The sequence below is a fragment of the Hyla sarda genome, chromosome 2 (genome assembly GCF_029499605.1).
Source record: "Hyla sarda isolate aHylSar1 chromosome 2, aHylSar1.hap1, whole genome shotgun sequence".
Lineage (NCBI taxonomy): Eukaryota > Metazoa > Chordata > Amphibia > Anura > Hylidae > Hyla > Hyla sarda.
In genome coordinates this window covers 72366473-72391423 of record NC_079190.1, presented here as the reverse complement: position 1 = coordinate 72391423, position 24951 = coordinate 72366473, and the positions used below count along the sequence as shown (strand labels likewise).

At 43.5% G+C, this 24951-nt stretch overlaps 1 protein-coding gene across 1 annotated transcript in view; it reads right to left on the bottom strand.

The window, feature by feature from the left end:
• Positions 1 to 1074: 1074 nt before the first annotated feature.
• Positions 1075 to 24951, bottom strand: part of EBPL (EBP like) — a 27402-nt gene continuing 3525 nt past the window's right edge. The window contains exons 2-4 of the mRNA XM_056562061.1: positions 8386 to 8455; positions 5000 to 5138; positions 1075 to 2881 (exon numbers count right to left, since the gene is read on the bottom strand). Of these exons, the coding sequence (XP_056418036.1) occupies positions 2641 to 2881; positions 5000 to 5138; positions 8386 to 8455 (450 nt within the window). The 3' untranslated portion in view covers positions 1075 to 2640. The remainder of the gene's footprint in view (positions 2882 to 4999; positions 5139 to 8385; positions 8456 to 24951) is intronic.

Sequence of the window (24951 nt, the reverse complement as noted above, 5' to 3'; positions counted from 1 at the left end):
AGAAAAGAATTGCAGTAACACATGTTTTGCTATACAGATGTTTATTCACTTTGTGTGTATTGGAACTAAACCAAAAAAGGGAGGGAAAAAAAGCATATTGGACATAATATCACACCAAACTCCAAAAATGGTCTGGACAAAAATTATTGCCACCCTTAACTTAATATTTGGTTGCACACCCTTTGGAAAAAAATAACTGAAATCAGTTGCTTCCTATAACCATCAAAAAGCTTCTTACACCTCTCAGCCGGAATGTTGGACCTCTCTTCCTTTGCAAACTCCAGGTCTCTCTTATTGGAAGGGCGCCTTTTACCAACAGCAATTTTAAGATCTCTCCACAGGTGTTCAATGGGATTTAGATCTGGACTCATTGCTGGCCACTTCAGAACTCTCCAGCGCTTTGCTGCAATCCATTTCTCCGTGCTTTTTGACATATGTTTGGGGTCATTGTCCTGCTGAAAGACCCAAGATCTCGGACGCAAACCCAGCTTTCTGACACTGGGCTGTACCCAAAATCCATTTGTAATCCTCAGATTTCATGATGCCTTGCACACATTCTAGGCACCCAGTGCCAGAGGCGCAAAACAACCCCAAAACATCATTGAACCTCCACCATATTTCACTGTAGATCCTGTATTCTTTTCTTTGTAAGCCTCATTCCGTTTTCGGTAAACAGTAGAATGATGTGCTTTACCAAAAAGCTCTATCTTGGTATCATCTGTCCACAAGACGTTTTACCAGAAGGATTTTGGCTTACTCAAGTTCATTTTGGCAAAATGTAGTCTTGCTTTTTTATGTCTCTGTGTCAGCAGTGGGGTCCTCCTGGGTCTCCTGCCATAGCGTTTCATTTCATTTAAATGTCGACGGATAGTTTGCGCTGACACTGATGCTCCTTGAGCCTGCAGGACAGCTTGAATATCATTGGAACTTGTTTGGGGCTGCTTATCCACCAACCAGACTACCCTGCATTGACACCTTTCATAAATTTTTCTCTTCTGTCCACGCCCAGGGAGATTAGCTACAGTGCCATGGGTTGCAAACTTCTTGATAATGTTGTGCACTGTGGACAAAGGTAAATCTAGATCTCTGGAGATGGACTTGTAACCAATTTTGGTTCTCAAGTCCTCAGACAGTTCTCTTCTCCTCTTTCTGTAGTCCATGCTTACCATTGGACACACAGTGCAAAGACTAAGTTAACTTCTCTCCTTTTTATCTGCTTTCAGGTGTGATTTTTATATTGCCCACTTCTGTTACCTTCACCAGGTGAGTTTAAAGGAGCATCACATGCTTGAAACAATGGTATTTTCCAAAATTTTGAAAGGGTGCCAATAATTTTCATGTAAAGGAGGGTGTCCTGGCACTGTCAGTGATTCTCTAGATCGCACAATAGGTCTCCTGCTGGCAGGCAGGTGACACTCAGCCTATGCTGTATGCAACATGTGTCTGTGGTGCTACACGATGTCAAAGAGTTCAAACACAGCAGCAGCAGAAGGAGGAAGAAGTCGTCGGAGCACTCACCTCGGACACCAGGTATAACGCGCAAAGTCTTTTATTTCATCTTTCCAAAGCTGAATACAAAAACAGGGAGGAGGAGATGTACAGGTGCGGGTGGACTGCAACCGGTGGGCGATGGTCCGTTATCGCGCCTTAGCGCTTCGTCAGTGCCAATAATTTTGTCCAGACCATTTTTGGAGTTTGGTGTGACATTATGTCCAATTTGCTTTTTTACCTCCCTTTTTTGGTTTAGTTCCAATACACACAAAGGGTATAAACATGTGTATAGCAAAACATGTGTTACTTAAATTTCTTGAAAAATTTCAGGGGTGCCAATATTTTACGGCCATGACTGTAGGTAATAAATCAGTTATTATTCTTCTATTGACTATTTTGCCCTTACATCTAAAGTGTCACTACTATGATGTTTTTCATGATTTGTGTGTTATAGTTAACAAATAGTCATCCTAATCACATGGCTAGACATTCCGTCCATGGCAGGTGGTAGCAGAACAAGTCAGCACTAGGACCGCTCAGAAATGCATTGTCTCCATAGACGGCAATGCATTACCGATCGGATTCCGCAGTAAGAATTAACAATTCTTTCTGCGGAGTGCATAATCGGAATTTCCACAGCAGATGTTTCCGTTGTGCAGGGAACAGCAGAATCCAATTGAAAGCAATGGGAGTCTGCTGTAATGTAATTTTTAAGTGGAATTTTTGCCAAAATTTTGTTTTTGTTATCACATATTCTACTGCCTACGTGACGTCACTTGCGGTGTTGTCTCCAGCTCCCTGGCTCCTCCCTCCCAAGGTATTCATTTTTATCAGTATTTCACAGTGTATGGTCTCTGCAGTAAACATGTGACCAGTTATGAGTCTCTCTTTCTCTTTCCCAGTAGGAAGTACCAGCACAATCTGAAGTCTCATACAGAAGCATAAATGTATTATTGCCTCCTGTTTGATAACGTCACTTCCTTCCCAAATAATAATACATAACTAAGATATATAAGTACACACAATGATAAAATAAAGTGTATTAAAAGAAATTGTTTATAAAAATAAAAAAATTATATCAATTACAAAACGGAAGTGATTGGGAATGTCAATCATTGCCACCAGAATGAACATTATTCCCCCATATTCTTATCGTGACTTTTTTCCACTTTGTCTTCTGCCACCGTGAAGTTTTCTAAGCTCACGCCAGGACTGCCATAGTAGAAGGCCAGGAACTACCACCCATATGCCATTGAAGAACACTAAATAAACCCACATGTACAGAAAGTTGGAGGTGTTCAGATTTGGGCTTCCGATTAACCAGTCTGGACAGAACGTCATCCATCCTCCATATAACTCACACACGCATAGAGTGATCTGTATGAAATGCCTGAAAACCAAGAATAAGATTAGAGGTGAAAAGCCTTGGCACTTATTAAAGAAGCATTTACTGTATATACTGCTGCTATGTTTGAGAATACACATTGGTGGTATATAGGACATGCCTCCAATGTCTGGTCCGGAACGGTGTGACTGCAGTGACCCTTGTGTCATTCTGTCTCCTATTAGCTCTGATCAGCTTTCTTCAGTGGCTAAGTAGTCAGACCACTATAGTCAATAGCTGACAGCCTTTGCGTGTCCGGGAATGCTGGGAGTTGTAGTTTTGTAACAGCTGGAGGCACGCTGGTTGGAAAATACTGCTTTAAATTGAACATTCCATCTTTAAAATTCAGTCCAGACTGCAGGTATCAAAGGCTGTTCGGGCATGCTGGGAGTTGTAGTTTTGAAACAGCTGGAGGCAACCTGGTTGGGAAACACTGCTTTAAAGGGGCATTCTGCCCCTAGACAAAAGGAGTGTGGAAAAGATGTCTGATCATGGGGGGTCTGACTGATGGGCCCCCCGGCCATCTCCGGGCGGCACTCCAGTGTTTTGAACATTTTTGTTCAGATTGCTGGGTTCGGGTGGCCAAGGTAGTGACGTCACGCCACGCCCCCTTCATTCAGGTCTATGGGAGGGGGCATGGCAAGCAACCACGGCCATCACGCCTCCTCCCATAGACATGAATGAAGGGGGCATGGCGTGACATCACTACCTTGGCCGCCAAAATCCAGCAATCTGAACAAAGAATTTTCAAAACACCAGGGTGCCTCCCGGAGATCGCGGGGAGTCCCATCTGATGGACCCCCGCAATCAAATATCTTATCCTCTATCCTTTGGATAGGGGATAAGATGTCCAGGGACAGAGTACCCCTTTAAAGTGTACAACCAGGATTGGTTTGGGCTCAAGCCTGTGACTTCTGCAAGACTATGGGTGTTAAATCTACAGATTGAAGTCTATTGGACTGCTGGCAATTCCATAGATTGAACGCTCATAGTCTTGCGCAAGTCTTGGGCTCGGACAGCGGTTCAAAAATGTAAACATATCCCTCTGCCAGAGCCATCACTGAATGTATGGTTTTAGAAATGTTTGCACCATAGCCAATTCCTACTTGTAAATGGGTCCCTTGACAATAAGCTGATCCCAAAGGGTAACCCTGCTGCGATCCCCAGCGATCAACATTGTGGGGGAACTTAGAGCAGAAGAGAAATAGACTCTTAACGCCATCACAGAGGAAATGAAGCTTTACATAGTTCCCATTCAAATCAATGGCTTGTCAGTACAGCACAACCTAGAGACGCTCTTTCCACACTCCACTTTGGCCATGTGATAAGGATTCTGAACAGGGGACCCCTTTATAAACTTAGAGTTCCCTTACAAGATTATAAATGGGTGTTCTAAACTGGCAGTTCCTATTTAGGTGACTAAAGTAGACTCCCAAGGCGTACAGCTGTGCTATCCAATTTTCAACACTAGATGGAGCAAAAGATCAGTTTCAGTACAGACCTTGTATGTTCAACTCCTGGCATACTGGGGGGATTTAAAGGGGTACATCACCGAAAAACCATCATATCCCCTATCCAAAGAACTGGGGACCTCCCCCCCCCCCCCATCAGACATCTTATCCCTATCCCTTTGGATAGTCAAAGGGAAGCTTCGTTTGGAGCAGGATCGTGGCGCTGACTGGAACAAAGGATTAAGAAGCAAGGATGAAATTCATCTGTTTTATTTCCAATAATGCAACGCGTCTCGCTGCGCATGCGCAGCGAAACGCGTTGCATTATTGGAAATAAAACAGATGGATTTTATCCTGGCTTCTTAATCCTTTGTTCCGGTCAGCGCCACGATCCTGCTCCAAACGAAGCTTCCCTTTGACTATATTCTACATGTGCTCAGGAAGGCTGCAGACGGAATTTATTTTACTACACACCTTTCCCATTGTTGTGTATGTAGTTGCACAACCTGATCTGGTAAGCGGTATTGAATCTACCCAATTGTCTACCTTACCATCTATGTTACTCCACAAGGAACGCCTTTCCCTCTTTCTTTTCCTATCCTTTGGATAGAAGAGAAGATGTTTTCCGGCAGAGTACCCCTTTAATCTTGTTTGTTCAGAAGTTTACACTCACCTGTAGTACTTATCCTTTATGATGGCGTAAGCTAGCCCTACAGCCAACAGTCCATCTACAACAACTGTGAGGATCTCCAGTGATACAATTGTGGGGTCTGAATGGAGCCAGCGCTCATCTGCTTTTCCATATTCTTTCCCTGTCAAGCAAGAAAAACATCTCATGATGAGAACAACATGTAGATTATAGGCAATACATGAACATAAGATATAGATATACAACAATACAAGACATTAAAGGGGGATTCCAGGATTTCTTTTTATCATTTGAGTCCATGATGCCAAGTTATAATACTGTGTAATTTGCTATTAACTTTGTGCTAATTTGTCCCATTTTCATACACCGGACCCACACTTGGAAGTGCTGTAGTGCAAGTCTTTTTATTTAACTGTTGTCTCTGATCTTTCCCAGCATTCCATGCAGCCAGAGACAATATGTCATAAGTCACAAGGTCTCCAGGGGGAGTGACTAACATAGCCACGCACCCTGAAGACCATATGACATATTGTATCTGGCTGCATGGAATGCTGGGAAAGATCAGAGACAACAGTTTCAGGTGTGGGTCCGGTGCATGAAAACGGACACAAAGCGTCGCACGAATGTAATAGAAGCAGGTTACACAGTATTATAACTGGGCATTACGAGCTCATAGGCTGAAGAAAAAAAATCCTGGAACACCCCTTTAATACCTCAAACACAAAATATAGATCAGCAGGAATTATTCCATGTGTTCCGGGTCAGATTAGAGATCACAACTAGAGATGAGCGAATTTACAGTAAATTAGATTCGTCACGAACTTCTCGGCTCAGCAGTTGATGACTTATCCTGCATAAATGAGTTCAGCTTTCAGATGCTCCGGTGGACTGGAAAAGGTGGATACAGTCCTAGGAGACTCTTTCCTAGGACTGTATCCACCTTTTCCAGCCCACCGGAGCACCTGAAAGCTGAACTAATTTATGCAGGATAAGGCATCAACTGCCGAGCCGAGAAGTTTGTGACGAATCGAATTTACTGTAAATTCGCTCATCTCTAATCACAACCTGTCAATGCATGTGATGTTCATCTGACTAGATCTAGAGAGCGCATTCACATGGGATGGATATACTTTATAGAGTGGTAGATTTCCCCCCCCACCCCCATGTCTTACACGACCAGCATTATAAATAAAACTTATAAATAAAGAAAACTCGTCCATATGCGGCAGAAAATTCATCTGCAGAGAATCCACAGACACTGACCTGTAAATCTGCAGTATTACATTCTATATTGCAAATCTACCGTGGATTTATTGTGGATTATTCCAACTGACTTCAATGGAAAATTTTCAAAAATCACTCTATTGTGACTATCTATCTATAACTTTCTAATTTTTTCATATAAGGGGCTGTATGAGGGACCATTTTTTGCACCCTAATCTGTACTTTTTATCGGTACCTTTTCACGTTTTAATTAAAATTTTTACGTTTTACGTTCACCAAATGGAATCATTTACATTATATTTTGATAGTTCGGACATTTACACACGCAGCGATAGCAAATATATGTTTATTGATCATTTTTTTTTTAACGCTTTTTCCTTAACGGCTCAGGACGTTTATTTACATCCTGCGCCGGTTCCCGCAATATAACCAGTTCATTGCGTGACCCCACGTCATATCGGGTCGGTCCCGGCAGCCATCAACAGCCGGGACCCGCGGCTAATACCGGACATCACCAATCACGGTGATGCCCAGTATTAACCCTTCAGACGCGGCGAGCCGTGTCTGAAATTAAACCGAAATCATCCCGGGAGCTAAGTCGGGCTATCGGGTCACGAACAGCTTGCAGGACACCAGGAGAATCCCTACCGGCCTCCTCGCTGTCCTGGCAGTTGAGCGGCGATAACACTGATCAATGCCATGTTAATGCATGGCAGTGAACAGTGTAAGAGATCAGTGTGCGCAATGTTATAGTCCCCTATGGGGGCTATAACATTGCATAAAAAAAAAAAAAAAGTGTTAATAAATGTGATTTAACCCCTTCCCTAATAAAAGTCAGAATCATCCCCCTTTTCCCATAAAAAAAAGAAAAAAATGTGTCAACAAAAATAAATAAACATATGTTGTATCGCCGCATGCGTAAATGTCCAAACTATAAAAATATATTGTTAATTAAACCGCACGGTCAGTGGCGTACACGTAAAAAAAAGTCCAAAATAGTGTATTTTAGGTAACTTTTTAAAAAACTAGCAAAAAGCGATCAAAAAGTCCAATCAAAACAAAAATGGTAGCGATAAAAACTTCAGATCACGGCGCAAAATATGAGTCCTCATACCGCCCCATATGCCGAACAATAAAAAAGTTATAGGGGTCAGAAAATGACAATTTTAAACGTATACATTTTCCTGCATGTAGTTATGATTTTTTCCAGAAGTCCGACAAAATCAAACCTATATAAGTAGGGTATCATTTTAATCGTATGGACCTACAGAATGAAGATCAGGTGTCATTTTTACCGAAAAATTTACTGCGTAGAAATGAAAGTCTTCAAAAGTTACAAAATGTAATTTTTTTTTCAAATTTTGTTGCACATTGATTTTTTTTTCCCATTTCGCCGTGGTTTTTATGGTAAAATGACTAATGTCACTGCAAAAGTAGAATTGGTGGCACAAAAAATAAACCATAATATGGATTTTTAGGTGGAAAATTGAAAGGATTATGATTTTTAAAAAAGGTAAGGAGGAAAAGACAAAAATGCTAAATCTGAAAACGCTGAGTCCTTAAGGGGTTACATTTTTATTGGGGGAAGGGCTTTTTCACAATTTTTTTAAACTTTTTTTTAAAACACTTTATGTCCCCATAGGGGACTATATTTATAGAAATCTTTAGATTGCAGATACTGATCATAGCATAGCACTGATCAGTATTATGGGTAATCTTCTGCTTGATCTCAGAGAAGACCCCGGGATGACAGCCGGAGCAGGTAAGGGGACCTCCAGACGCCATGTTGGATGATCGGATCCCAGCGGCAGCGCTGCGGGCGATCCAGTCATTTATTCAAATGACCGCAATGCCACAGATGCCGTATCTGTATTGATCATGACAGAATTCATTATAACAAAATTAAGAATAAATAGGAATACACCTAGAATGTATTCCTATTAAAACAATGGGGTTTGCACTGCAGCAGGAAATACATGCCAAAATATGTGCTAATACACTACATGTGAACCTGGCCTAATGGGGAGTTTGTGAGGGTCTGGGGTGCCCCCTGGTGGGGTGTAGATGTGGCACAGGTCTTGCACCAATCTCCAATGTGCATCTTGTATCTATTCCTGCTGAAACCTTCTGATACAATTGGATAAGGTTTGATAACTGTGCCATGTGTGTCCCAGATGAATACTTACACAGAGAAGCCAAAGCTCCATCAGATGTGGCAACTGTGCCCACTAGGGACAGGTACACAAAGGGCCCCTCCTGGAAGAGGAGTGATATGCTGGTTAGTGTTGTACATTGTTATATACTCCTGCCCTAAACCTTATAACATCACATTCTGATCTGTACATAACAGAGCTACAATATAATTTTGCGTAAGAGCCCTTAGAGAAGTGTTTCCCAACCAGAGTGCCTCCAGCTGTTGCAAAACTACAACTCCGAGCATGCTGGGAGTTGTAGTTTTGCAACAGCTGGCGGCTCCCTGGTTGGGAAACACAGTCTTAGAGGAAGAAAAATAAGTGAACTTTTAAGCATTACCTCAATTTTAGCATTGGATACTTATAAAATGTGGTTTGATTGTTACCTAAGACAATTATACACAAACACAATCTAAACTAATAACACACAGTTGCATTGTTCATGTCTTTTATTGAGCACCTTAAGTAAACATCCACGGTGCAGGGAGAAAAATTAAAGGACAACTGCAGCGCAATATACACTTATCCCCTATCTACAAGATAGGGGATAAGTGTTTGATCGCGGGGGGTCCGACCGCTGGGACCCCCCACGATCTCCTGTACGGGGCCGCGGCTGTGCCGTGGCTCTCCCGTGCAGGGGGCGTGCCTGCCGCAGCATGACGTTGCGGCCGGCACGCCTCCCCCATGCATCTCTATGGGAGAGGCGGGGTGGCAGTGGTCGTGCCTTCCCGTCTCCCCCATAGAACTGTATGGGGACGGGGAACGCCTAAGCGCTCACTATGAGCGCTAATGGCGGCACCCCGTTAGGGAGATCTCAGGGGTCCCAGCAGTCGGACCCCCTCGATAAAACACTTGTCCCCTATCTTGTAGATAGGAGATAAGTGTATATTGCGCTGCAGTTGTCCTTTAAGTGAACTTCGGTGTCATTGTTTTTTCCAAAAGCTAATAGGCAATTGTTCTTCTCCAGAAAGTTTGGATATAGTGTGAACAAAGCCTCGAAGCAAAGAACTTTCAGAAGAACTCAGAAGATGTGTTATAGAAACACTTGATGCCGAAAAAGGCTACAAAAGCAATGGTGAGGCAAACGGTCTACAAAAGAATACGGCCTACAAAACATTAAAAAGACCTGAGCTTGTGGGAGGAGCGGGGCTAACAAGCTGGAGCGATGCACTCACCCTTAGTACACTTCAGCACGCAGCGATACTAAATATGTTTATTTTTATTATGTTTACATGTTTTTATATAGGAAAAGGGGGCAATTTGAACTTTTAATATGGAAGGAGTCAATGTGTCTTTTAACCCCTTAAAGACGCAGGGTTTTTCCCATTTTCATTTTTTCCGCATCACCTTCTAAAAATCATAACGCTTTCAATTTTGCACATAAAATTCCATATGATGGCTTATTTTTTGTGCCACCAATTCTACTTTACAGTGACATTAGTAATTTTACAAAAAATCCACTGTGAAATGGAAAAAAATTAATTGTGCGACAAAATTTAAGAAAAAATGCCATTTTTTTCTACGTAGTACATTTTTCGGGAAAATTACACCTTCTCTTTATTCTGTAGGTCCATACGGTTAAAATGATACCCTATTTATATACGTTTGATTTTGTTGTACTTCTGGAAAAAATCATAACTACATGCAGGAAAATTTATACGTTAAAAATTCTCATCTTCTGACCCCTATAATTTTTTATTTTCTGCGTACAGGGCGGTATGAGGGCTAATTTTTTGCGCCGTGTTCTGAAGTTTTTAGCTGTACAATTTTTGTATTGATCACACTTTTTTAAGCTTTTTATTCATTTTTTCATGATATAAAAAGTGACTAAAAATATGCTATTTTGGACTTTGGAATTTTTTTGCGCGTACGCCATTGACCGTGCGGTTTAATTAATGATATATTTTTATAGTTCGGACATTTCCGCACGCGGCGATACCACGCGGGGTCGATCCACCCCACTAACCCACCAGGGAGCATTCACATGTCCCTTTAGACGCCGCTGTCAAAAGGGTTAATAGCCAGCAGCATGCTGGCTATTAGCCGCGGCCCCCGGCCAGGGGCTGCAGAGTATGGAGCGCGCAGGAGTCGCTCTATACACCCCTCTGACCGCTGCTGTGCTTGTTGGGGGCTTTCAGTTCCAGCCCTACTGTAGTTACATATTACTATACATTTATAATACTATAGATTATAATGTCCAGTAAATTTGAATAGCCGTATTAGTCCAGTGATGCAGATGCAAATCATAAAATGTTGCAGTATCTTGTAATACCTTTTTTATTGGACTAACAGCATTTTGTAGAGAAGCTTTCGGGATTCCTCCCTTTATCAAGTCCAAAGCAAATCTAAGCTCAGAAGCAGAAGACACAGGTTACATCTCACAAATATGCAGGGGTTAATATTTATGAGATGTAGCCTGTGTCTTCTGCTTGTGAGCTTAGATTTGCTTTGGACTTGATAAAGGGAGGAATCCCGAAAGCTTCTCTACAAAATGCTGTTAGTCCAATAAAAAAGGTATTACAAGCTGTCCTGCAGGCTCAGGGAGCATCTGTGTCTGCACGAACTATCTGTCGACCTTTAAATGAAATGAAAGGAGGTTCAATGATGATTTCGAGTTGTTTTGCTGCCTCTGGCACTAGGGGCCTTCAATGTGTACAAGACATCATGAAATCTGAGAATTACCAACGGATTTTGGGTCGCACTGTACAGCCAAGTGTCAGAAAGCTGGGTTTGTGTCCGAGATCTTGGGTCTTCCAGCAGGACAATGACCCCAAACATACGTCAAAAACACCCAGAAATGGATGTCAACAAAGCGCTGGAGAGTCCTGAAGTGGCCAGAAATGAGTCCAGATCTAAATCCCATTGAACATCTGTGGAGAGATCTTAAAATTGCTGTTGGGAAAAGGCGCCTTCCAATAGGAGAGACCTGGAGCAGTTTGCAAAGGAAGAGTGGTCCAACATTCCGGCTGAGAGGTGTAAGAAGCTTATTAATGGTTATAGGAAGCCACTGATTTCAGTTATTTTTTCCAAAGGATGTGCAACCAAATATTAAGTTAAGGGTGACAATAATTTTGTCCAGCCAATTTTTGGAGTTTGGTGTGACATTATGTCCAATTTGCTTTTTTTCCTCCCTTTTTTCCAATACACACAAAGGGAATAAACGTGTATAGCAAAACATGTGTTACTGCAATCCTTTTCTGTGAGAAATACTTCATTTTCTTGAAAAATTTCAGGGGTGCCATCATTTATGGCCATGACTGTGTATATTACATTAGTATAGAATATATATATATTATATATATGGCTCGAGTCCTGCAGGAACACACAGGAACGGCGTTCCTTTGCTTTTTTCCATAGGAGGAATGCCGTCCCTGTTACATTAGTCCTGCAGGACCGACCTCTCTGTTCTTACCCTCCCTCCGTTTCCTCCCCTGGCCCGGACTGCTAGATGCTGGAGATGTAGGACCTGTGATGATGTCACCATCACATGTTGGGGGCGGAGCTTAGCTGTGGAGGAAAAGGAGAGATCGTGGCTAAAAGGACCTGTATGATGCTATGGAGGAGGCGGGGCTGAGCTGGAGGAGAGGTCACATGTCACTCCAGTAAGGTAATTACATGGAAGGAGATTTGTTACAGTGTGTCACCCCAGTAGTAAGGAGATTACATGAGGAGGAGGTTTGTTACAGTGTGTCACCCCAGTAGTAAGGAGATTACATGAGGAGGAGGTTTGTTACAGTGTGTCACCCCAGTAGTAAGGAGATTACATGAGGAGGAGGTTTGTTACAGTGTGTCACCCCAGTAGTAAGGAGATTACATGAGGAGGAGGTTTGTTACAGTGTGTCACCCCAGTAGTAAGGAATTACATGAGGAGGAGGTTTGTTACAGTGTGTCACCCCAGTAGTAAGGCGATTACATCAGGAGGAGGTTTGTTTCAGTGTCACCCCAGTTGTAAGGTAATTACATGAGGAGGAGGTTAAAAAAGTTATAGGGGTCAGAAAACAATAAAAAAAAAGCAGTACAATAATAGAAAAGCATGTATGCATGGGTATCATTTTAACCTGTTAACAACCATGGACGTTAACGGGGTATGGCGTGGGCCCCCGACTCGAGCCCGTGTCATATTGGCCGGCCCCCGGCTGATTCCTGTAGCTGGGGCCCGGCGTTAATAGCCGACATGCGGCTATTAACCCTTTAGATCGCCACTGTCAAAGCAGACAGCGGCGTCTAAGGGTGCCTGTATCCCATCCCTGGTGGTCCAGTGGGTTGGATCGCCCCCCTCCCCCGCAGCGTGATCGCTGGGGGGGGGGCAGCTATCCACTGCTGAGGTAGCCTGAGGGCTCTCCTCTCCTTCCACGGCGGCTTCTGCGCTCTGAATGATAAAGCCTGGCAGGACTGGGCTTCATCAATCGAGCGCAGAGCACACAGATCAATGTGGTTTTATGAAACCACATTGATCTGTATGAGGAATCAAATGATTCCTCCTAAAAGTCCCATATGGGGACTAAAAGTGTAAAAAAAAAAAAAAGGTAAAAAAAAAAAAAAAAAAAGTTTAACACACACATAAACCCCTTCCTTATTAAAAGTTTAAATCACCCCCCTTTTCCCAAATTCCATATAAAAATATGCAGTGTGGATCAAAAGTTTGGGCACCCTAGGTAAAAATTTGTATTAATGTGCATAAAAAAAAGAAAAGGAAAGATGGAAAGGCATATTACAGATTAGACATTCCTATAATATGTCAACAAAAGTTAGAATTTATTTCCATCATTTACACTTTCAAAACAACATAACACAAAAAAATGGTGTCTACAAAAGTTTGGGCACCCTGCAGAATTTATTGCATGCACTGCCCCCTTTGCAAAGCTGAGACCTGCCAGTGTCATGGATTGTTCTCAATCATCATCTGGGAAGACCAGGTGATGTCAATCTCAAAGGTTTTAAATGCCCAGACTCATCTGACCTTGCCCCAACAATCAGCACCATGGGTTCTTCTAAGCAGTTGTCTAGAAATCTGAAACTGAAAATAGTTGACGCTCACAAAGCTGGAGTAAGCTATAAGAAGATAGCAAAACGTTTTCAGGTGTCAATATCCTCTGTTCGGAATGTAATTAAGAAATGGCAGTCATCAGGAACAGTGGAAGTTAAAGCAAGATATGGAAGACCAAGGAAAATATCAGACAGAACAGCTAGCAGGATTGTGAGAAAAACAATTCAAAACCCACGTTTGACTGCACAATCCCTCCAGAAAGATCTGGCAGACACTGGTGTTGTGGTACACTATTCCACTATAAAGAGATACTTGTACTAATATGGTCTTCATGGAAGAATCATCAGAAGAAAACCTCTTCTAAGTCCTCACCACAAAAATCAACTTTGCAAATTAACATTTAGACAAGCCTGATGCATTTTGGAAACAAGTTCTGTGGACCGATGACGTTAAAATTGAAATTTTTGGCCAGAATGAGAAAAGGTACGTTTGGAGAAGAAGGGGAACAGAATTTTATGAAAAGAACCTCTGTCCAACTGTTAAGCATGGGGGTGGATCAGTCATGCTTTGGGGTTGTATTGCAGCCAGTGGCACAGGGAACATCTCATGAGTAGAAGGAAAAATGGATTCAATAAAATTTCAGCAAATTTTAGATGCTAACTTGATTCCATCTGTGAAAAAGCTGAAGTTAAAGAGAGGATGGCATCTACAAATGGATAATGATCCTAAACACACCTCGAAATCCATGGGGGATTACATCAAGAGGCGTAAACTGAAGTTTTGCCATGGACTTCACAATCTCCTGACCTCAACATAATTGAAAATCTATGGATAGATCTTAAAAGAGCAGTGCGTCACAGACAGCCCAGAAATCTCAAAGAACTGGAAGACTTTTGTAAGGAAGAATGGGCAAAGATACTTCAAACAAGAATTGAAAGACTCTTGGCTGGCTACAAAAAGCGTTTACCAGCTGTGATACTTGCCAAAGGGGGCAGTACAAGATATTAACTCTGCAGGGTGCCCAAACTTTAACAGATGACATTTTTTGTTTTCTGTTATTTTGAAAGTGTAAATGATGGAAATAAAATCTAACTTTTGTTGACATGTTATAAGAATGTCTAATCTGTAATTTGATGCCTTTTGGAGATTTTTCCATCTTTCCTTGGCTTCTTTATGCACATTAATACACATTTTTACTTGGGGTGCCCAAACTTTTGATCCCCACTGTATATAAACATAATAAAAATAAACATATGTGGTATCGATGCGTGCGTAAATGTCCGAACTATAAAAATATATCGTATATTAAACCGCACGGTCAATGGCGTACATGCAAAATAATTCCAAAGTCCAAAATAGCGTATTTTTGGTCACTTTTTATACCATAAAAAAAAAGGAATAAAAAAAGCAATCAAAAAGTCTGATCAAAACTAAAATTGTACTGATTAAAACTTCAGATCACGGCGCAAAAAATGAGCCCTCATACCACCCCGTACGTGGAAAAATAAAAAAGTTATAGGGGTCAGAAGATGACAATTTTAAATGTAGTAATTTTCCTGCATGTAGTTTTGATTTTTTCCAAAAGTACAACAAAATCAATCCTATATAAGTAGGGTATCATTTTAATCATATGGACCTACAGAATAAAAGATAAAAAGTGTAATTTTTACCGAAAAATTTACTGCATAGAAATGGAAGCCCCCAAAATTTACAAAATGGTGTTTTTTCTTCAAATTTTGTAGCACAATGATTTTTTTCCCCTGTTTCGTCATAGATTTTTGGGTAAAATGACTGATGTCATTACAAAGTAGAATTGGTGGCGCAAAAAATAAGACCTCATTTGGATTGTTGTCACGATGCCGGCTGGCAGGTGGTGGATCCTCTGTGCCAGAGAGGGATTGGCGTGGACCGTGCTAGAGGATCGGTTCTAAGTCACTACTGGTTTTCACCAGAGCCCGCCGCAAAGCGGGATGGTCTTGCTGCGGCGGTAGTGACCAGGTCGTATCCCCTAGCAACGGCTCAACCTCTCTGGCTGCTGAAGATAGGCGCGGTACAAGGGAGTAGACAGAAGCAAGGTCGGACGTAGCAGAAGGTCGGGGCAGGCAGCAAGGATCGTAGTCAGGGGCAACGGCAGAAGGTCTGGAATCACAGGCAAGGAACACACAAGGAACGCTTTCACTGGCACTAGGGCAACAAGATCCGGCGAGGGAGTGAAGGGGAAGTGAGGTGATATAGGGAAGTGCACAGGTGTAAACACTAATTGGAACCACTGCACCAATCAGCGGTGCAGTGGCCCTTTAAATCGCAAAGACCCGGCGCGCGCGCGCCCTAGGGAGCGGGGCCGCGCGCGCCGGGACAGAACTGACGGGGAGCGAGTAAGGTACGGGAGCCGGGGTGCGCATCGCGAGCGGGCGCTACCCGCATCGCGAATCGCATCCCGGCCGGAGGTGGTAACGCAGCGCCCCGGGTCCGTGGAACCGACCGGGGCGCTGCAGTGAGGGAAGTGTAGCGAGCGCTCCGGGGAGGAGCGGGGACCCGGAGCGCTCGGCGTAACAGTACCCCCCCCCTTGGGTCTCCCCCTCTTCTTGGGGCCTGAGAACCTGAGGATCAGACTTTTGTCCAGGATATTGTCCTCAGGTTCCCAGGACCTCTCTTCTGGACCACAACCCTCCCAATCCACTAAAAAAAAAGTTCTTCCCCTGACCTTTTTAGAGGCCAAAATCTCTTTGACAGAGAAGATGTCCGAGGAGCCGGAAACAGGAGTGGGAGGAACAGATTTAGGAGAAAAACGGTTGAGGATGAGAGGTTTAAGAAGAGAGACGTGAAAGGCATTAGGGATACGAAGAGAAGGAGGAAGAAGAAGTTTGTAAGAGACAGGATTAATTTGACACAAAACTTTAAAAGGACCAAGATAGCGTGGTCCCAACTTATAGCTCGGGACACGGAAACGGACATATTTAGCGGAGAGCCATACCTTGTCTCCAGGGGAAAAAATGGGAGGAGCTCTTCTTTTCTTATCTGCGAATCTCTTCATGCGAGAAGAAGCCTGTAAGAGAGAATTTTGGGTCTCTTTCCATATGGTGGAAAGATCACGAGAAATTTCATCCACAGCGGGCAGACCAGAGGGCAAGGGGGTAGGGAGGGGGGGAAGAGGGTGACGGCCGTACACCACGAAAAACGGAGATTTGGAGGAAGATTCAGAGATTCTGAAATTATACGAGAATTCGGCCCAAGGTAGAAGATCTGCCCAGTCATCCTGGCGGGAGGAAACAAAATGTCGTAAATAGTCACCCAAGATCTGGTTAATTCTCTCTACTTGTCCATTGGATTGAGGATGGTATGCAGAAGAAAAATTTAATTTAATCTTGAGTTGTTTACAGAGAGCCCTCCAGAATTTAGACACAAATTGGACGCCTCTATCCGAGACGATCTGTGTAGGCAACCCGTGAAGACGAAAAATGTGTACAAAAAATTGTTTAGCCAACTGAGGCGCTGAAGGAAGACCAGGAAGAGGGATGAAATGTGCCATTTTGGAGAATCGATCAACGACCACCCAAATAACAGTGTTGCCATGGGATGGGGGTAAGTCAGTAATAAAATCCATACCAATCAGAGACCAAGGTTGTTCGGGGACAGGTAGAGGATGAAGAAAACCAGCGGGCTTCTGGCGAGGAGTCTTATCCCGGGCACAGATAGTGCAGGCTCGCACAAAGTCCACCACATCAGTCTCTAGAGTCGGCCACCAATAGAAGCGAGAGATGAGTTGCACAGATTTCTTGATGCCCGCATGACCTGCGAGATGGGAGGAGTGACCCCATTTGAGGATCCCAAGGCGTTGGCGTGGAGAAACAAAGGTCTTTCCTGGAGGAGTTTGCCTGATGGAGGCTGGAGAAGTGGAAATCAGGCAGTCAGGAGGAATGATGTGTTGAGGAGAGAGTTCAATTTCAGAGGCATCTGAGGAACGAGAGAGAGCATCGGCCCTAATGTTCTTATCAGCAGGCCGAAAGTGAATTTCAAAATTAAATCGGGCAAAGAACAGAGACCACCTGGCCTGACGAGGATTCAGCCGTTGGGCAGACTGGAGGTAGGAGAGGTTCTTGTGATCGGTGTAAATAATAACTGGAAATCTTGATCCCTCCAGCAGATGCCTCCATTCCTCAAGTGCTAATTTAATGGCTAGAAGCTCTCGATCCCCGATGGAGTAGTTCCTCTCCGCCGGAGAGAAGGTCCTGGAAAAAAAAACCACAAGTAACAGCATGCCCGGAAGAGTTTTTTTGTAGAAGGACAGCTCCAGCTCCCACTGAGGAGGCATCAACCTCCAATAGGAAGGGTTTAGATGGGTCAGGTCTGGAGAGCACGGGAGCCGAAGAAAAGGCAGACTTGAGTCGTTTAAAGGCGTCTTCCGCTTGAGGAGGCCAAGACTTGGGATCGGCATTTTTTTTTGTTAAAGCCACAATAGGAGCCACAATGGTAGAAAAATGTGGAATAAATTGCCTGTAATAATTGGCGAACCCCAAAAAACGTTGGATGGCACGGAGTCCGGAGGGGCGTGGCCAATCTAAGACGGCAGAGAGTTTATCTGGGTCCATTTGTAGTCCCTGGCCAGAGACCAAGTATCCTAGAAAAGGAAGAGATTGGCATTCAAACAGACATTTCTCTATTTTGGCATAGAGTTGATTATCACGAAGTCTCTGAAGAACCATACGGACATGCTGGCGGTGTTCTTCAAGATTGGCAGAAAAAATCAGGATATCGTCCAGATATACAACAACACAGGAGTATAGGAGATCACGAAAAATTTCATTAACAAAGTCTTGGAAGACGGCAGGGGCGTTGCATAGACCAAAGGGCATGACCAGATACTCAAAGTGTCCATCTCTGGTGTTAAATGCCGTTTTCCATTCATCCCCCTCTCTGATGCGGATGAGATTATAAGCACCTCTTAAGTCCAGTTTGGTAAAAATATGGGCACCTTGGAGACGATCAAAGAGTTCAGAGATGAGGGGTAGGGGGTAGCGGTTCTTAACCGTGATTTTATTAAGACCGCGGTAGTCAATGCAAGGACGTAGAGAGCCATCTTTTTTGGACACAAAGAAAAATCCGGCTCCGGCAGGAGAGGAGGATTTACGGATAAAGCCCTTTTTTAAATTTTCTTGGACGTATTCAGACATGGCAAGAGTCTCTGGGACGGACAGAGGATAGATTCTGCCCCGGGGTGGAGTAGTGCCCGGGAGGAGGTCAATGGGACAATCATAAGGCCTGTGAGGAGGTAGAGTCTCAGCTTGTTTTTTGCAAAAAACGTCCGCAAAGTCCATATAGGCCTTAGGGAGACCGGTTACATGAGGAAGCACAGGGACACGGCAAGGTTTACTGGGAACCGGTTTTAAGCAGTCCTTGGAACAAGAGGGCCCCCAACTCTTGATCTCCCCAGTGGACCAATCCAGGATTGGGGAATGGAGTTGAAGCCAGGGAAGTCCAAGAAGGATTTCAGAAGTGCAATTGGGGAGGACCAACAGTTCAATCCTCTCGTGATGAGATCCGATGCACATTAGAAGGGGCTCCGTGCGGAAACGTATAGTACAGTCCAATCTTTCATTGTTTACACAATTGATGTAGAGGGGTCTGGCGAGACTGGTCACCGGGATGTTGAACCTGTTGACGAGAGAGGCTAAGATAAAATTTCCTGCAGATCCAGAGTCCAAGAAGGCCACAGCAGAGAAGGAGAAGGCAGAGGCAGACATCCGCACAGGTACAGTAAGACGTGGAGAAGCAGAGTAGACATCAAGGACTGTCTCACTTTTGTGCGGAGTCAGCGGACGTCTTTCCAGGCGGGGAGGACGGATAGGACAATCCTTCAGGAAGTGTTCGGTACTAGCACAGTACAGGCAGAGATTCTCCATGCGGCGTCGTGTCCTCTCTTGGGGTGTCAGGCGAGACCGGTCGACCTGCATAGCCTCCACGGCGGGAGGCACAGGAACAGATTGCAGGGGACCAGAGGAGAGAGGAGCCGGGGAGAAGAAACGCCTCGTGCGAACAGAGTCCATATCCTGGCGGAGCTCCTGACGCCGTTCGGAAAAACGCATGTCAATGCGAGTGGCAAGATGGATGAGTTCATGTAGGTTAGCAGGGATTTCTCGTGCGGCCAGAACATCTTTAATGTTGCTGGATAGGCCTTTTTTAAAGGTCGCGCAGAGTGCCTCATTATTCCAGGATAATTCTGAAGCAAGGGTACGGAACTGTACGGCATACTCGCCAACGGAAGAATTACCCTGGACCAGGTTCAACAGGGCAGTCTCAGCAGAAGAGGCTCGGGCAGGTTCCTCAAAGACACTTCGAATTTCCGAGAAGAAGGAGTGTACAGAGGCAGTGACGGGGTCATTGCGGTCCCAGAGCGGTGTGGCCCAAGCCAGGGCTTTTCCAGACAGCAGGCTGACTACGAAAGCCACCTTAGACCTTTCAGTGGGGAACTGGTCCGACATCATCTCCAAGTGTAATGAACATTGGGAAAGAAAGCCACGGCAAAACTTAGAGTCCCCATCAAATTTATCCGGCAAGGATAGTCGTATTCCAGAAGCGGCCACTCGCTGCGGAGGAGGTACAGGAGCTGGCGGAGGAGATGATTGCTGGAGCTGTGGTAGTAACTGTTGTAGCATAACAGTCAGTTGAGACAGCTGTTGGCCTTGTTGCGCAATCTGTTGTGACTGCTGGGCGACCACCGTGGTGAGGTCAGCGACAACTGGCAGAGGAACTTCAGCGGGATCCATGGCCGGATCTACTGTCACGATGCCGGCTGGCAGGTGGTGGATCCTCTGTGCCAGAGAGGGATTGGCGTGGACCGTGCTAGAGGATCGGTTCTAAGTCACTACTGGTTTTCACCAGAGCCCGCCGCAAAGCGGGATGGTCTTGCTGCGGCGGTAGTGACCAGGTCGTATCCCCTAGCAACGGCTCAACCTCTCTGGCTGCTGAAGATAGGCGCGGTACAAGGGAGTAGACAGAAGCAAGGTCGGACGTAGCAGAAGGTCGGGGCAGGCAGCAAGGATCGTAGTCAGGGGCAACGGCAGAAGGTCTGGAATCACAGGCAAGGAACACACAAGGAACGCTTTCACTGGCACTAGGGCAACAAGATCCGGCGAGGGAGTGAAGGGGAAGTGAGGTGATATAGGGAAGTGCACAGGTGTAAACACTAATTGGAACCACTGCACCAATCAGCGGTGCAGTGGCCCTTTAAATCGCAAAGACCCGGCGCGCGCGCGCCCTAGGGAGCGGGGCCGCGCGCGCCGGGACAGAACTGACGGGGAGCGAGTAAGGTACGGGAGCCGGGGTGCGCATCGCGAGCGGGCGCTACCCGCATCGCGAATCGCATCCCGGCCGGAGGTGGTAACGCAGCGCCCCGGGTCCGTGGAACCGACCGGGGCGCTGCAGTGAGGGAAGTGTAGCGAGCGCTCCGGGGAGGAGCGGGGACCCGGAGCGCTCGGCGTAACAATTGTTAGGTGCAAAATTTAAAGGCTTATGATTTTTAAAAGGTAAGGAGAAAAAGCGAAAGTGCAAAAACAGAAAAATGCTTTGTCCTTAAAGGGTTAATCATATTGACCCACAGAATGAAGATGGCATATAATTTTTACCAAAAAGTGCACTCAAAATAAACAACCCCCCCTCCAAAAAAAAAAAAAAATAAGTTGCTAAATTGCATTTTTCTTTTCACAAATTATATATTTTTTGGTTGCGCCATACACTTTATAGTAAAATAAGTGATGTAATTACAGAGTACAATTGGTCGTGCAAAAACAAGCCTCATATGGGTCTGTCGATGGCAAAATTTGTTAGAACTCTTAGAAAGCGAGGAGAAAAAAAATCAAAGTGCAAAAAAGTTATCTTTCTGTGTCTTCAAGGCCAAAATGGGCTGTATCCTTAATTCTATGAAGGGTTTGTTACAGTTTGTTATCAGAAAGGTAATTTGTTACCGTGTGTACTCTTGAGTGACAGTCACCCAGGGCCGCCACCACCACATTAGGAATGCAGCCACCCTCTACCAATTTAACAGAGCAATGGCTGCTGGGAGTAGACGTGGTGAGACAGTCACATCTGCAAGGGCCCTACGCTGCCCGCCAATGAGGAGCCACTACTGTGGAGTCGGACTGTGATGGTAGCTAACTTCGGTCAGGGCCTACTGCCATATAGGGGCTATACAGGAGGGCTGGTAATCTCTACAGGGGGGCATTATTACTGTTTAGGGCACTATAGGTACTGGAAAAGTGCAGAACCTAAAATTACATTCTGGGCCAGATGGAGAAGAAAAAGGAAAGTAACCGACTCTGATCAGAGAAGACGTCACGTGTGTAATCGCTTATATGGTCTGCAGAGCCTGTGTATAGCTGGTATCTACCAACATATGGTCACAGTATGTGGGAATATCTGTAGAAATGGGAGTAGGGGGCAGTAGATACCTCTGTTATCTCCTTCTCTGGCTACTATATATGGTCCTATATATTCACATCATGATTTAACCTTACACTTTGGGTATATATTCCGTCAAACAGAGATGTCAATATATACTGCGGTGTAGTGGCAATGCCCTAATTTACTTTAGTGGCCTAAACATAGTCAAGGGCTGGTGTCTATGTTTAGTCCAATTTCTGCATGTATATGTTTACTTAGTGTGACTAAAGTGTGGTCTGCTGTGCTTTATAGTAACCATATACATGCAGGGAATGGACTAAAACCTAGTCACTAGTTGAGTACATTTAGGCCATTAACCTCTTAAGGACTTAGGGCATACCTGTACGCCCGAAGCCCAGTGTGAAAAACGGGGTCACACCGTGACCCCCGCATCACGCCGGGTCGGTCCCGGCTGCTAATCATAGCCGGGACCCTGGGCTAACAGCGCGCGGCATTGATCGTTGTGCCGCACGCTGTTAACCCTTCAGACGCAGCGATCAAAGTTGACCGCTGCGTCTGAAAACTAAAGTAAACGGTTTCCGGCAGCTCAGTCGGGCTGATCGGGACATCGCGATAAAATCGCCATATTCCGATCCGCTGGGACGCAGGCGGAGGTCTCCTTACCTCTCTCCGCTGCGTCCGATCGGGGATTGATTGCTCCGAGCCTGAGCTACAGGCTTGAGCAATCGAGCCCCTATCTGACTGATCCCTGCAAAGCTATGTCTTTGCAGGGATCAGCATAGGAGATCAGTGTGTGCAGTGTTGTAGGTCCCTATGGGAGCTATAAACAGTGCAAAAAAAAAAAAAGTTAAAAAAAAAAGTTAAAGGAGTACTCTAGTGCAGAGTACTCCTGCTCCGTCCTGCAAAATAAATGAAAATGAACCATCACTCACCTCCCTGGGTTCCCGCGGAGCGCCACTACAGCTGATCGGTCCTCCGGTGCATCTCCTTCATACTTCTGGGTGTAACGAAGCGTCACATGGTGCTCAGCCTATCGCCGGCCGCTGCGATGTTCAGCCTCGGCCGGCGATAGGCTGAGCGCCATGTGACGCTTCGTTACACCCGGAAGTATGAAGGAGATACACCGGAGGACCGATCAGCTGTAGTGACGCTATCGTTAATTAAATCGCACGGTCAATGGCGTACACGCAAAAAAATTCAAAAGTCCAAAATAGTGTATTTTTGGTCACTTTTTATATCATGAAAAAATTAATAAAAAGAGATTAAAAAGTCCGCTCAATACAAAAATGGTACCGATAAAAACTTCAGAACACAGCGCAAAAAATGAGCCCTCATACCAAACTGTAGGCGCAAAAATAAAAAAAAGTTATAGGGGTCAGAAAATGAGAATTTTAAACGTATACATTTTTCTACATGTAGTTATGATTTTTTCCGAAGTACGACAATATCCAACCTATATAAGTAGGGTATCATTTTAACCGTATGGACCTACAGAATAAAGATAAGGTGTTATTTTTACCGAAAAATGCACTTCGTAGAAACAGAATTTTTTCTTCAATTTTGTTGCACAATTATATTTTTTTCCGTTTCGCTGTGGATTTTTTGGTAAAATGACTGATGTCACTGCAAAGTAGAATTGGTGGCGCAAAAAAGAAGCCATCATATAGATTTTTAGGTGCAAAATTGAAAGCGTTAGATTTTTAGAAGGTGATGAGTCCTTAAGGGGTTAAAGTGAAATAGACCACTGCCAGTACACCACAGTATGTGTTGGCAACGCTTTTTGTATATTCTAAAAGGTAAGTTTAAATGGTGATGTGAACAGCCCCCTAGTAGGGTAACACAGAGGGTTAACCTGTTATAAAAAAAAATGTGTATACAGTTAAAATCTGTGAATGAGCAATGAGTCTGTTGCTAAACTCTTATAAACCATAGGCAGCTGTATGTCTGCGGCCTGTAAGAAGCCTGGGACCGTGAGGTATACGGTGTATACTGTACATATATATTACTATAGATTATACAGTATATATTACATTAGTACACATTATACTGTACATAAATATTACCATACGTTATACTGTGTGTATATATATATATATATATATATATATATATTACATTAGTACACAGTATACTGTACATAATTATTACCATAGATTATACTGTGTGTATATATATATATTACATTAGTATAGATTATACTGTACATAATTACCATAGATTATACTGTGTGTATATATATATATTACATTAGTATAGATTATACTGTACATAATTACCATAGATTATACTGTGTATATATATATATATATATATATATATATATATATATTACATTAGTATAGATTATACTGTACATAATTATTACCATAGATTATACTGTGTGTATATATATATATTACATTAGTATAGATTATACTGTACATAATTACCATAGATTATACTGTGTATATATATATATATATATATATATATATATATATATTACATTAGTATAGATTATACTGTACATAATTATTACCATAGATTATACTGTGTATATATATATATATATATTTTTTTTTACATTAGTAGATTATACTGTACATAAATATTACCATGGAAATAAAGAAAGCGAACTCCAGCTCGGCTCAGGTAAGTGCGGCTTTATTCACATCAACGAGGCAACAGGTACAGGGAGGAAGTGGTACGACTAAGGCCAGCACCTGGCCGAAACGCGTCACTTCCTCCCTGTACCTGTTGCCTCGTTGATGTGAATAAAGCCGCACTTACCTGAGCCGAGCTGGAGTTCGCTTTCTTTATTTCCATTGTTCTGGGTGAGGTCCACACCCTCTCCTTGCTTGGGATCCAGACCAGGGATAGAGCCGGAAACTTCCTCTACTTTCATAAATATTACCATAGATTACTGTGTGTATATATATATATATATATATATATATATATATATATATTACATTAGTAGATTATACTGTACATAAATATTACCATAGATTATACTGTGTGTATATATATATTACATTAGTAGATTATACTGTACATACTTATTACCAGATTATACTGTGTGTGTGTATATATATATATATATATATATATATATATTACATTAGTACACAGTATACTGTGCTTTATTATTACTATAGATTATATATATATTACATTAGTACACAGTATACTGTGCT